Source organism: Erigeron canadensis, chromosome 2 (assembly GCF_010389155.1).
Source record: "Erigeron canadensis isolate Cc75 chromosome 2, C_canadensis_v1, whole genome shotgun sequence".
Lineage (NCBI taxonomy): Eukaryota > Viridiplantae > Streptophyta > Magnoliopsida > Asterales > Asteraceae > Erigeron > Erigeron canadensis.
The window spans coordinates 19,589,701-19,604,059 of NC_057762.1; the positions used below are offsets into that span (position 1 = coordinate 19,589,701).

Consider the following 14,359-nt stretch of genomic DNA (forward strand, 5'->3'; position numbering starts at 1 on the left):
CCAACCCGTTTGATTGTAATTTTAAATAGAGTTAATTACAAAACTCGTCCTTCTGTTTGTCAAAGTTTATAGATTTATTTATATTTTAAATAGAGTTAATTACAAAAGTGTGGCTATAGCAAAAGAAAGAGCGTACGACAAACTGTATAAGAAGCTAGACACCAAAGAAGGCGAAAACGATATATTCAGAATTGCTAAAGCAAGGGAGAGAAGACGTAGGGATTTAGGATACGTCATCTATATAAGATGAAAGCGGACGGAGCATTGTAAAGGAGGGAGACATTAGGTTAACATGGGAACAGTACTTCTCCAATCTGTTTAATGGGAGGGGGTCTGGGCGAAGTGAAAGAGTTGACCAAGGTACACACTTAGATCCACACACGCGCTACGAAGACGATTTTAACATCCAGATTAAAATCGTCTTACTTTAGAAACAGACGTATAATTACAACCCAAAATCTATCCCAGCCATTTGAGTCTCTCTTTAATGAAGAAGGCGTTAAGAAATCAATAACTTCGTTATGGCATCAATGAAGAAGATTGCATGTTTGTAGATCATAGGCACAAGATCAGTTTCTACAAAACCAATACTTTCTACAAAATCAATGCTATTCGTGTATTAAGTTATTTTTAGGATACCATGGATCCTTATAATTTTGTGATTATACGTAGTCAATTACTTCCCTACATTCGGCCAACCTTTTTATCTTTCAACTTAATGGAAAAAAGCGCATGTTATAAATGTAAAAATATATAATCATTTGTAATACAACATAGAAACTAAAATACACTTGCTAGGTGGATAAGAAGTGAGTGTCAATCTTAGTTCTTAAAATTATATTTATACTATGGTTGATTTATGAAAAAACAACCGGTTATTTGTGATTGTTCTTAATTTATTTATTATTGTGCCAGTTTTTATAGCTTTTAATTTTTTTTATAGATATTTGTGTTAGCTTTTTATACGTATAAATATAACTTTTTATAAGTTTTCCCCGCATTTCAAGCGGGTTATAATCTAGTATGTAAATATTTATATATTCGAAAGTTTAGTTCCAAATATAGTAACTAAATTATGTTATCTTATTTATTTAACGTACTAGCTTATAACTCGCGTAACACGCGGGATTTGTATTTTTTTTGGCATTAAAGAACTTTTAATATCTAAAAACGATTAACATCTACATAGATATTTACATGCTTTTGAACAAAAATTATAATACCACATTTATTGTCAAGGAAAAATGTTAACAAATCATGTTTTCAACCATAACACTAAATTATATACATGAAATATTAAAAAAATATATTTTTATTAGTACTAAGTTGTAACTATACTTCTACTCTTATTAAGGGTACCAAATGTGTTATTTTAATTCATGTAATTAAGCAATCACATCAAAAAACCATGTAATATACAAAATTTTGAAAAATATTAATTTGTTGCGTCGTTGAAATATAACGTTATTAATGGAAAGAAATTGTAATTGAAATTTCTCGTAACAATGTAATATTTTTAATGTTTTATCTTATTTAAACACTAAAAAGTAAAAAAGAAATTAAATAAAAAAGCATACAACTAAAGTTCCTTACCAAAAGGTAATTAGTGATGTAATGGTATAGGTTATCAACAAATAAATAAGCATGTAGTAAATTTATCAACAGTCTTTTATCAAAACTTATATATCATATTCAATTTATTAACCCATTTTAAATAGAAATGTGGCCAAATATTCAACTATACGACATTAAAAATACCAATATACAATATATAAAACTTTGTATGCATAAAAATATAATATATACTATATAAATAAATGATTTTATTTATAAGTAATACCATTAAAGAATAAGAAGTATAATTATTATAAAGATATGGCTAATAAAGTTATTGAGTGGTATTTAATTAGGCCATTTAGTAAACTAAAATAAATAAAAGTAAATTGTAATAAGTAAAATATTTGGACTAAAAATGTTATTGGCCAAATTCTTGGGTCAATGATGATGTCATAAAGTAAATCTAATAGTGAAAAATAAAAGGTAAAATGTAATCAATGATTCACATTTTTTTAAATTTGAATTAAGGGTTTTGTTAACATTTTTTCTTGACACTAAATATGGTATTATAATTATTGTTCAAAAACATGTAAATATTTATTTAGATGTTAATCGTTTTCAGATATTAAAAGTTCTTTAATGCAAAAAAATACAAATCACGCGGGTTACGCAGGTTATAAGCTAGTACGTTAAACAAATAAGATAACATAAGTTAGTTACTATATTTCGAACTAAACATTCGAATATATAAATACATAAAAGATTATAACCCGCGTGAAATGCGGGGGAAACTTATACAAAATTATATTTATAGGTATAAAAAACTAACACAAATATATATATAAAATACTTAAAAGCTATAAAAACTGACCCAATAATAAATAAATTAAGAACAATCACAAATAACCTGTTGTGTTTTTCAATAAATCAACCATAGTACAAATATAATTTTAAGAACTAAGGTTTGACACTCGTTTCTCATCCACCTAGCAAGTGTATTTTACTTTCTATGTAGTGTTACTAACGACTATATATTTTTACATATTATAACATGTGTTTTTTTCATTAAGTTGAAAGCTAAAATTGTTGACCCATTGTATGAAAGTAGTTGACTACATATAGTTACAAAATTATAAGGATCCATGGTATCTTAAAAATAACTTGATACACGAATAGTATTATTGGTTTTGTAGAAGCTGATCTTGTGCCTATGATCCACTAACATGCAATCTTCTTCATTGAAGCCATAGTGTAATATCCCAAAATTTTCGTGTAGTGTTGACCTTGTCGTTAGTCAACTTTAATTTTCCCGTTAAGTCGTTATATGTGCTTAAATGTGACAATTAAGTGGAATAACTGGTATCGTTTATGTGGTTAATGTGGCGTATATTCCCCTAAAAATGGGTTGTCGTTAAATGGTTGTTAAATATGTGGAGGGGTCTAAATGTATTTATTTGTCCTAACTATGTTTTAGCTGACGAGGGTCAATCATGTGATAAATTTGTGTGAAGTTTGATTTGGTAAAGCTTAGGGTATCTAGAGTACAATTAAACATATATAAATTACATGTATTAGGGTTAATTAAGTATAAATAAATTTTAATATTGTCTTCTCGTTGGCTGGAGTAAAACAAAGAAAAACGAAAGTGGCGGCTTGTTCTTATGCGGCTGCAAAAGAAAACGAATATACAAAATCTTGGAACTTCTTGTTGGGTAGTCAACATATTTGAAATTGGAGATCAAAAATATATACCTAAAAGTGGAGTGTAAAAGAACCAGGCGAGGAAGACATATCTCAATTACTTCAGTTTAGTTTCTAAACACGTAGTTTCGACAGGTAACGTACTTGTTATTTTTGAACTAAATGCACCCATAAAATCACTTGTCCCTTAAGATACGATCAACTGAGTTTTGTTAGATTTAAACAAGATAACATATGTCGACTCTGCATATACCTTGGACACTAGTTTTGTTATAGAATAAAGTTTGATAAGGCGGGTTTGGGGAGAAGGACGTAAGGATTAAAGACAGAAAAGAAATAAAACAATAGAGTTAATAAAAAATGACTATAGTCATATTGGTTTTATACAACTAGACTACTTATGATTGGATCAAAATGTAATTAGAATCATTATATGTTGGATTTAATGTTGGTGATGATATAGGGACTTAACCTTGTACAGATCACAAAATATGTTTCTCAAAGAAGATAACATGAAGTTGGTTTTCTTATCACTGATGTAATAAACTAATTGTTGTTGGTGGGATGGTGTTAACAAATTCAAAAATAGAAAGATACTAGTAGCTAACAATGCAACTTGATATTTGGCTAGCTTGTCAATTGTAATGTTTTACGAAATTAACTAGTTATTATAGTATATCAACTTAATAATGATGGGCCATTTAGTTATCTTGTGGTGTTGGGATCAAAGAACACGATGGTGATGCCTTTGCCATCACCAAATAATATATATAGCAAGACTTAATTAATCTAACTAAAGTTGTATTAAAAATTTACTTTTATCTTCTTATAGATGCATGCATGACCTATTGTAGAATTATGAGTAGTAAACAAACAGAGTGTTGAGACATGCATCTTCTTATGTGTTTAAAATAGCTAGTGTTAATATTGGTGTCGTTATTATGCAATTGTTTAGGTATTCGAACATTCGGAGTAGCAAATTACGTTCGTGAAGCTCTCAAAGGTAAGATAACTTACTTTTGACACATGAGGGACACAACAAAACTTAGTTTTAATAATTAAACTCTCCTTTTTATTTTGTTTCAACTATTTCATGCATATGTTGGGTGTGAGATATATGTGAGAGGTTTATTGGATGTTGTTAAAGCATGCTTGGGTAGAATTGAGCTTAATGTTACATTGTTGATATATGTAGCTTGTTGATTGTGTGATAAATGATTTATGTGGACTTGTATACATAGTACACTAGACATGATTTAGGTTGCCATGTCACGTACACGTTTAAGGGCCCTAAAATATTATGTAGATATTGGTGTGATATATTTTTAATATATCTTTTGGTGAAAGTTTCGAGCATTAGTGTAAGAGTTAAGCTTAACCCACATGACGTCTATTTAGGCGGAGTGTGCTATGGCGTCACTTGGGACCCTGATCAGGTTCTCTTGTGAATACAACCTGGTGTTTAGAGTATTTCGGGTGTCGTGGTTGACCACCTGGTGTTAACGGAATACTCATGGATTTGGTTATGCCTATCCTTAACGACATAAATGGACCACCGTAAGGTCAACCCATCAAGTTGGGTGTGAGGTTCCATAATTGGCTATTTAGCCTCCTCACACAACTTTTTATGTAGTTTATCATGGCATAACCTTTGGTGATTTATGCAGCTGTAACACCCCAAGATTTTAAGGTAAAAGAAATTAACTCCTTTTCATAGTCTTGATATTAAATTAATTTTCTAGTATATTGTTTTTAGATGTGGGGTTAATTTAGTTGAAACTTTAGCGGATAGCGGGTAAAATACCCACAAAAAAGTGGGATGGGTCGTGGCAGCTCCAAAGAGTGCCAGCCCTCCACCTTGTTGATGAATCACTTTTCCACTACTATTTTCCTTCTTTTTCACCTTCCTTTCATGCATTCCATCTCATATTTTCAAAATCAGAGATAAATCCTCTCAAGTTCAAGGAAGAATTTATAGTAATAATCTTCACCAACATATAATCTTCATTAAAGAATTCAAAAGTTAGGGTTTGTGGGTTTTGGTGGTGGTGGCCGAAAATTGAGAGAAAAAGGGGAAAGAATTGTGAATTGAAAACCCTAATCTATTGTCTTCCATTGTTGAGGTATTGATTTCCCTAATTTAGTTTCTATATTTCTTTTGAAATTAGTGTTCATGGAGTGAACCAATTTGGGGGTTTTTTGCTAGAATTTAAATTGTGGTTAATTTTTTCCAATTCCTTAGATAACCTAGTTTGTCATTAAGTTATGTGTTGAGTTGATTATGAAATTGATAAGTTCATGTGATAATTGTAGTTTATGAGAAAGATAAGTTTTTACTAGTTATTGGAAATGTTGATGAAAATGGTAGGTTGAACTACCTAGTGTTATTTTTGAGAATGAAAGTAGCTCAATGACAAATGAGTTGGGTTTGGGTTTAGAAAGGCTAGTGATTGAGTATGACTAGGTTGAGCTATTCAAGTTGTGAATCTGGGCTTATACATTTTATGTTATGATCTTAGGTTGAAGCTTGTTGTGTGTTTTATCTTTTTATCAAGTCATTATCCAAGTTGCGGAGGAGGTGAGTATATTTGCATACCTTTATGTATACATTGGGTCAATCGACCACATTATGTTGAAGTTTGTTTATCCATGTGTGGTGATTGATTTGGCATAGGCCCATATGGGGCATAGTTATGAGGCCTAAGAACCTTCGGGGCCTAAGAACCCCGATAGTTGATCTAGTGAGGCCTAAGAATCTCCGGGGCCTAAGAACCCCGATAGTCGATCATGTTTATGTTGTTTGCTTATATGGATCCATGTAAAGTGTTTAGTGTGCAAAGGTGAGTATGTAAATGTGACATGATGATGCCATAGGTTACATGTGATAGTCCTTTGTACGATGTCCTCCTTCGTGTTCATAAATGTATGCAAGTATATTCACTAAGCCTTTGCTTATATTTTAGTTGTTTACCATTTTATAGGTAGTTCCGGAAGAAGGAACTAGTTGTTGGTTAAAGCTTGAAGCATTAGAAGTAAAGATTTTGCAAGACTAGAAGGTATTAGGTCGTTCATGGATGAATGACAATCGTTTGGAATAGAGGTTTAGAAATCCCTTTACTCCTGGATCTTGGTACATTCAGTTGATGGTCATACTTTTGATAAATTTCTGTAAAAGGTCAAATGCAAAACTTTTGGGAAGTTTGTATAGTTGTATTTTGGGCGAGAATAGTGTCAAAATGGGTAAATGACCAAATGATGGTGTTCATGAGGTTTTAAACAAGTTGATGTTGTAATTATGTTTAAAATGTGTCTATACTATTGTGGGAAATCTCTGAAATGTATTTTAAGAAGTTCGTTTTGAAATCTGAAGGCTGTAAGTTTGATCAAGTGTCGAAAGGAGTTTAGGGTTGCTGATCTGGTGCCCACTGCGGCGCAGTGGAAACTTGCGGCTCCGAGATGATTTTCTCCCACTGCGGCGCAGTGGGAGCGTGTCCAATCCCACTGCGGTGCAGTGGGGAGTGTCCAATCCCACTGCGACGCAGTGGGGGTAAAAATTTTTTTTTGTGTTTTTCGGTTTATCGGGTTTAGTCCTTTCAGCAGCTTAAGCAGTTATGTGGATATTGGTGATTATGGGGGATTGCTACGCACATTATATGATTTGATAATCCTTATTATGCAGTTTATGTTGTTTTGTTGTTTGTGCCTTTATATATGCATGAGTTGATTTATTAAAGTATTTTAATTGGCAATCCTTTTATTTATACTAACCTGTTATCTTACTCAGCTTTAATAGCTGACACTTGTTTTGTGGAAATTTGTTATGCCCTTAGGTTAGACATTGATCAGTGGCTTGGTAGCTTGCTTGTGACATGGGTAGCTATTATTGGAGATTTTGGACGTTGGCTTATTTAAGTAGACTTATTTATTTAGCCCATTTGGCTTTTATTACGTTGGTTGTCTTTATTGAGGTTGATTGTGGGTTTCATTTACATTATTGTGATGATACTGGTTGGTAACACCTTTTTAAGACATTCATTATGTTTTTTATTGGTTCCGTTAGGAATCAATTGGTATTTTTAAAAGTCGCTTCCATATTTAATTAACGGTGTTATGTTAAAAGTTGAAATTTTTTTGAAATTCACATTTTTATAAAGCATGGTGTTACACATAGCAAACTTATTGATTTCCTAACACCTTCTTCATCAAAGAGAGACTCAAATGGTCGAGATAGATTTTGGGTTGTAATTATACGTCTGCTTCCAAAGTAAGACGATTTTAACCCGGATGTTCCAAGATTTTTTAAATGCATAAATGTCAACCACCCTATCAAACACAATTTAATATGCCATGATATTGTATATGATGAATTGAGAGCACAAATGTAATCTTTATTTTTCTAATGTGTAAATTATCTACAATACTCATACATTTTAATATAATTGTGATGACTCTTTATCAAAATATCTTCGATGAGCTCATTCAAATGATTCACAGTAAAGTATAATGACCATATTTTTCAACATTGATCATATATCAGCATGTATATAGTTATACATCATAACATAAGGTTAATTTTAACTATAATTCAAATACTGTACAAAATTATATGTTACGGAGTATTAATTATTTGTAAGAAAAGTATTACGAAAAATAAACTATAACGAAAGATGGATCATAATATTATTGATACAAATCAAGAAGCTCACATAATTACTTATACTTGTTAGAAAATCAAGTATTAAACAACTAAAAGAATATATAATTTTTGAAACAATCACTATTTGATAACAAATCAAAAAAGGGTAATATTATTTTTTATGATATTTAATATATAAAAAGATTTATAAGGAATTCATATATGAAATTAAAATAAAGTTAAAAGAAAGATAGATAATATCTGTTATATAATATATATATAAATCAAAAAGGGTATAAAAAAATTAGATATATTAATATTGATATTGATTGATAAGTAGAATATTGTTGTAAAACAATGACCTAATAGCACTTATAATAAGATATAGAACAATAGTAAAATAGACATAAGAGATGGAGATGAGAAGAGCTTTTTCATTAATTCTTTTCCATATACATGAAGCATATAGGCTATACAATATAGTACAACTAAGACATACATAAATAATGGAATCTGAATAGTTAGGGTGTTATGGATAGCCACATAAATAAATAGATTTATAACAAATATTAGTTAATATAAGAAAATGATTGATATGCCTAAATCCTATTCTTATTACATGTTTGACACATGTATCATGTGTTTTCTCTCTCTTAATCTTTACCACTCATCTTGTAATGTGTCATGATTTTATCATTAGGCATATTTTTAGGTATACCAATTTGGCCTATTTATCATTATCCATTAATATATGTATTGTTGGAGCATACTATCTGTAGTTAAGGGGTTAAAAGAGTATTTTACTAAAAATTGAGTAAAAAATAATGTCATCATGTTGATCCAGGTGAATAAAAAAGAAAAAAAATTCAACAAAAGGTCTGGATTACTCCATTTTTGAATTAAAGTTTTTGTTTTTAATATTTTTATAAGAGATGTAATAAGTAAAGTATGAGGACTAAAAATGTTATTGACCAATTCTTCTGCTAATGATGATGTCATCAAGAAAAATTTAATGGTGAAAAATAAAAGGTAAAATGTAATCAATAGTTCACACTTTTTCAAATTTAAATTAAAGATTTTGTTTTAATATATATAAAAGATTATTTTTAATGTGTATATTCTACATATCTTAAGATATTATTTAATGTTCCTATTAATCTCTATTCTTGATGTAGTTATATGATGTTCAATCGATAGATATGGTTATTATTTTTTTTTGCATTTTTGCTATTTTCTCATTTGATCGGAGACCCTTATAAAAACTGTCTTTCTACCTCTGTTTGGAGACAAGAATGTCTACATCTTACCCCCAGAGATTTAGTCTTTTTGTTGTTGTTGTTGTTGTTGTATATTCTTTATATCTTATACTCGTATAAGTTTATTATTGGATAATGTTCTTATTATACGAGTCCAAAAATATAAAACGTCTCAAATTAAATTTTTTATCATAACGATTTTGATTTTATATAGATTACACATGGGTCGACATGTATAGTTTTTCTATAAGCGGAAGGGTTTGGTTTCAAATTTATAACACAATCATTAATTAGGTTGTATTTAGGTTAAGGAATATGAACTTGAAAATAGGGATGTGTATGGTCCGGTTTGGATGGTTTTAGTCAAAAATCTCAACCAAACCAATACATATGGTTTCACGATTTTTCAAACCAATCAGTTCAAATCGTTATGTCGAACCAAACAAACTAAAACCAATTAATCCAGTTTGGTTTGGACGGTTAAACGTTTTTTTTTAAACTTAAATGTATAAAAGCATAAAATAATACGTAGCATTTAAGATTCGATATCATGACATAACAAAATATTTACAAGCCCTGTTAGACAAAACAAACATAACAATTTAAGATTCGATATCATGTCTACAACTTTGACAAATGATATATATATATATAATTTACATTATTAACTATGAATATAAATATTAATTAGAAGTGTGAAAATATCAATATAGATATAAACTTACAATTATTATAACTAAATGGTCCGGTTCAGTTTTACAGAGTTGTATAATATCGAAAACCAAAAACCAAACCATACAAATGGTTTCTGGAAAAAAACAAACCGCCGGTTCAAAATTTTGATTTAAAACCAACCAATCCGTCCAAATACCCCGGTTAAAATGGTTTAGCCGGTTTGGACCAAACCGTGCACATCCCTATTTGCAAACACGCATGTACGTAAACGTCAACATAGACATAACACCGACCACCCTAAATCAGATGGAGTTTATTTTTCGTTACATGAATGGCAAGCTGCTTATTTTTGTATTTAGAACTATGCTATGATGTAAACCTATAGATGTTTGGAACATGAGATCCCTTGTGATGGAACATGAGATCCCTTGTGAAGGAACGTACATGACCCCCATATGGGGTTGTAAAGGAACTAAACATGTAACGAATTACACATGAAGTCAAAAAGTTTTTGTATTTATTTAAGGGCTAATTACTTGAAAAGTCCCTCAACTTGTAACTGAAACTTTTTCTGGGGCTCCAACAAAAAAAAGTTTTATTTGAGGGTATGAAAACGGCTAAAATTACGACCGTGACCACTTTTTGCTAATGTGTACAGTAGCTAGTCGGTTTTATCCTTATTTTTAAGGGCTAATCACTTGAAAAGTCTCTCAACTTGTCACTAAAACTTTGTTTGGGGCTCCAACAATTTTTTTTTCAAATTAGCTACTTTTTTATATTCCCTTGTACCATATGACATCTAGTCACTTCCATTTCAAAACCACTGCTGCTGGCGTCATAAACTTTATGGTGGCGGCTATGGAGATTTGCGGTGGTGTTAAGTAAAAGGTTCAAATCTTTAACTTGGGTTGTTTAATAAGAGTTGAACATGAGAATGGTTAAATGGGGACAAAGATACAATCAAGATTATTCAAATTGTTTCATGAGTTTTGTGGCCGGATCTTTGTGGTGGTTGTGTTGGGGTGGCCTGAAAATTTGTATGTTGTTTTTGATTTTCCGATGATGTGATTATATACTAGTGATGTTGATGATGAGCTGACGTTACCATAGGGAATATGTGATTATGACATCCTAAATCTGTTATGGCAAAAGGGTAGTCGGATTTAGGTGGTGTTGGCGGTAGGATGGTCGGAGGTTATGAAGATGGAATGAAGATGGAACCCATAAATATATATATTATATTTTTGTGTTTTGTATAGAGACATGACTTGGAATTTTTATGTAATCCATAAATGAAATTAAATAAAAGAGAAATTACATTCAAAATACTTTTTGACCGGCTACTTACACGAGACCCCACAATAGTAATTTTAGCCGTTTTCATACCCTCAAATAGAATTTTTTTTTGTTGGAGCCCCAGAAAAGATTTCAGTGACAAGTTGAAGGACTTTTCAAGTAATTAGCCCTATTTTTAACTGGCTACTTATACGGAATCCATAAAAGAAATTTTAGCCGTTTTTCTTCTCCCGAATAGAACTTTTTTTTGTTCGAGCCCCATAAAAGTTTCAGTAACAAGTTAAAGGACTTTCCAAGTAATTAGCCTTTTAACTAAATGAACAAACATATACAAAATAAAAATATGTTTTTTATATAATATGAATGATCATCAACATAGATTTCGTTCAATTCGTCCATTTAAAATGAAAATAATGTCACTACAAATCATATTGCATTTGTTCACACTTTTAGGTGAGTGTGAACAAATTAAAAATTTTGTCACACTTTTTAATGTGTAGAAATATATTAAATTAAAAGTGTGTGGAAATTTTGTCACACTAAAAAGTGTGTAGAAATAAAAGTTCACACTTTTTAGTGTGAACTTTTATAATTATTTTGTCACACTTCATTTGTTCACGGCAACTAAAAAAGTTACCGTGAACAAATGAGCTAAAAAAGTTACTGTGAACAAATGAGGTGTGACAAAATAAGTTTAAAATTTCACACTAAAAAGTGTGAACTTTTATTTATACACACTTTTTAGTGTGAAGAAATTTTCAAACACTTTTAATTCAATATATTTCTACACACTAAAAAGCATGACAAAATTTTTAATTTGTTCACACTCACCTAAAAATATGAACAAATGTAATATTGTTTGTAGTGTGTGTCTGTTGTCATATTGAATAATCTCAAATAATCGGATATTAGTTTTTGTTGGATGTTGTAAAAAAAATTCCTTTAAATTCTTTTCGATACTCTAAAAGTCATTTTGTTGTCGTCCAAAAGAGGTTGTGAAAAACTATATTTTTATGAAAATATCAATGGAACTTTAGAAACCAACTCCATTTAGGTGGTTTAATCAGAAGTATCTCATAAATTTACTATGTGGGCCTCGAATGTCCGTTTTTTCCAAGGTATCAGGTTTGAGTCTTGAGTTTCTCATATCAAGATATTTTCTATAAGGAGGAGGTTTGAAGTCTAACAAATCACTTGTTAAAATTGTCTCCAACACGTCTAAATCGAAACTAGCATTATTATAAAAACAAAATAAAATAAAATCAATGGAACTCTAGACATTGTTTAATTCTATATTACTTTATAAAAAAATTTCGTGATGTTAAGCTCTTTTTTTTATCCTAAAATACTCCTCCCTATTACTTATAATTTTTCATCCACTCTTTTCCTACCAAAACTATCCTAAAAGTTTATGTGAAGTTGTGAGAACTAATTGTAGTAATTTGTTGAAACTGTTAATCTACGGAGCTACTACCGTCACCAATTGTCGTCGGCCCACTGCCGACAACACCAATCGCCACGGCTAACGCCGTCGCCGTACGCTTTGTTACTTTCAATTCCCTCTCTATATGTAAATAGAGTGCGTCGTTCTCCGTTCAGCATACTTTTTAACCAACATTAGTCACTGTCGTTAAATATCTTGCAATAATAGTCCTCATCATTAAAAATATTTAAAAAAGTCCATCAAGCGCTAATGATGGTTAAGTTATGTTTGAGTGTCTAATAGGAGTAACAATAACAACTGCAAATCAGTTCATTCTTTAACTGGGAGTTAAGTCCTTTTTACAAGCGGGTGTTAATGATCTTTAGATGCTATTTTAGTGTCTACTAGAGTTACACAAGCTACTACAAATCAGGTTTATTTTTCTAACGGATACTGGAGTGTAGTTTTTGTATTAAATTTGTATTGTCTACAGTCTCCCAATTTAACAAAAACATGTTTTTATTTATATTTTCAATTAAAATTGTTGCTTTTTTAGTTGTGTTGGCTTTTTACAATTTATTGTACAGAGCTAATATGATATCCATGTTCATTTGTCTTTTTATTTTCTACAATGATTTAATCTATATCGTATTTTCTATTTTTCTTTTTATATTTTACATATAATAGTATAATTTTAGTACGTGTTATTTTCTTTGTCTTTGTCACATTTTTACATGACTAGCATTTATTTCTTTATTTCCTTCAATTATTCATAAAATTGACTATGTAAATGGTTACCATTTTTTACGTTCATACACGACAAAATATTTTCAGACACGTTTAAACATAAAAAAATCGAATATATCTCCCAAAAGCAATATTAATCCGGGTAATATAACTACTAAGTAACATGTTTATTTTGAAAAAAAATATCTTATTTATTGCGACGTGTTCAAAGTGTACAACATGTCCTTATCCACATATACGTGGCATGACATTTTTTATACGACTCAATTCCGCTATAAGGAAATCGTCAAACCACAATTCCCTTTCATTGCATTAGTCTTTATTTTATTATTATTATTATTATTTATAAACAAACGACCTACCATTTCATTCAATGTTAATGCATACACTACAAGAAATTAAAAATGGCTACCAAACCAAAGAAAAATTTGGCCATAAGGATCATCACAACACCTTATCGTATGATGTCAAAAGCAAAAGATTTCTATATCAAAAGTATCATAAACTGCTCTAATCACACAACCTACGGCCGGGCAGGAGTTATGACAGGGATGCCAAGAAGCTTTAGTACAACCTCGTATGCGTCGACAGATAGCGCAGCCGAGGATCTAAGAGAGCTCATAAGGGCGAATTCGACGTCTAGAATGGGAGATCTTAACTTAAGTAGGGCCGAGCTTGAGTTGTACGTAAAACAACAATTGATGCGAGCTAGAAGTGCGAGTGTTGGCATGGGAAGGATTGATGAAGACGCACCGATTTCGGATGTTGATGGAAAGATGAAGATAGATGGATTGAGAAGCAAGTCTTATGCAGGAACAACGAAAACAAATCTGAACACATTTTCCAAAAGTTGAAACTTTATAGCTATATTGAAGTGTTTTTTTTGTTGTTGATAATTATTATTACAAGTATATGTTGCTTTCAGTAGTTTTTGTTCAAATATTGTCAATTTGCTTTTCATACTCAATGCACTGTTTTGGTAATTTGAAGGGTTTAAGTATTAGCTAGGTATATAATTTTACTGGTTTTAATGTAGGTTACCGGCCAACTTACCACAGTAATATAATG

The 14,359-nt window shown here is 30.7% G+C and overlaps 1 protein-coding gene across 1 annotated transcript; it reads left to right on the top strand.

Moving 5' to 3' along the window:
* The first annotated feature begins 13,695 nt into the window (after positions 1-13,695).
* LOC122587821 lies at positions 13,696-14,145 on the top strand. Its single transcript, XM_043759985.1, has one exon. It carries the CDS (start codon positions 13,696-13,698, stop codon positions 14,143-14,145), a length of 450 nt encoding a protein of 149 aa, XP_043615920.1.
* Positions 14,146-14,359: the final 214 nt, after the last annotated feature.

What these genes read in the sequence shown, in the direction of transcription:
- LOC122587821 (XM_043759985.1), top strand. Translation starts at nt 13,696, where the DNA reads ATGGCTACCAAACCAAAGAAAAATTTGGCCATAAGGATCATCACAACA.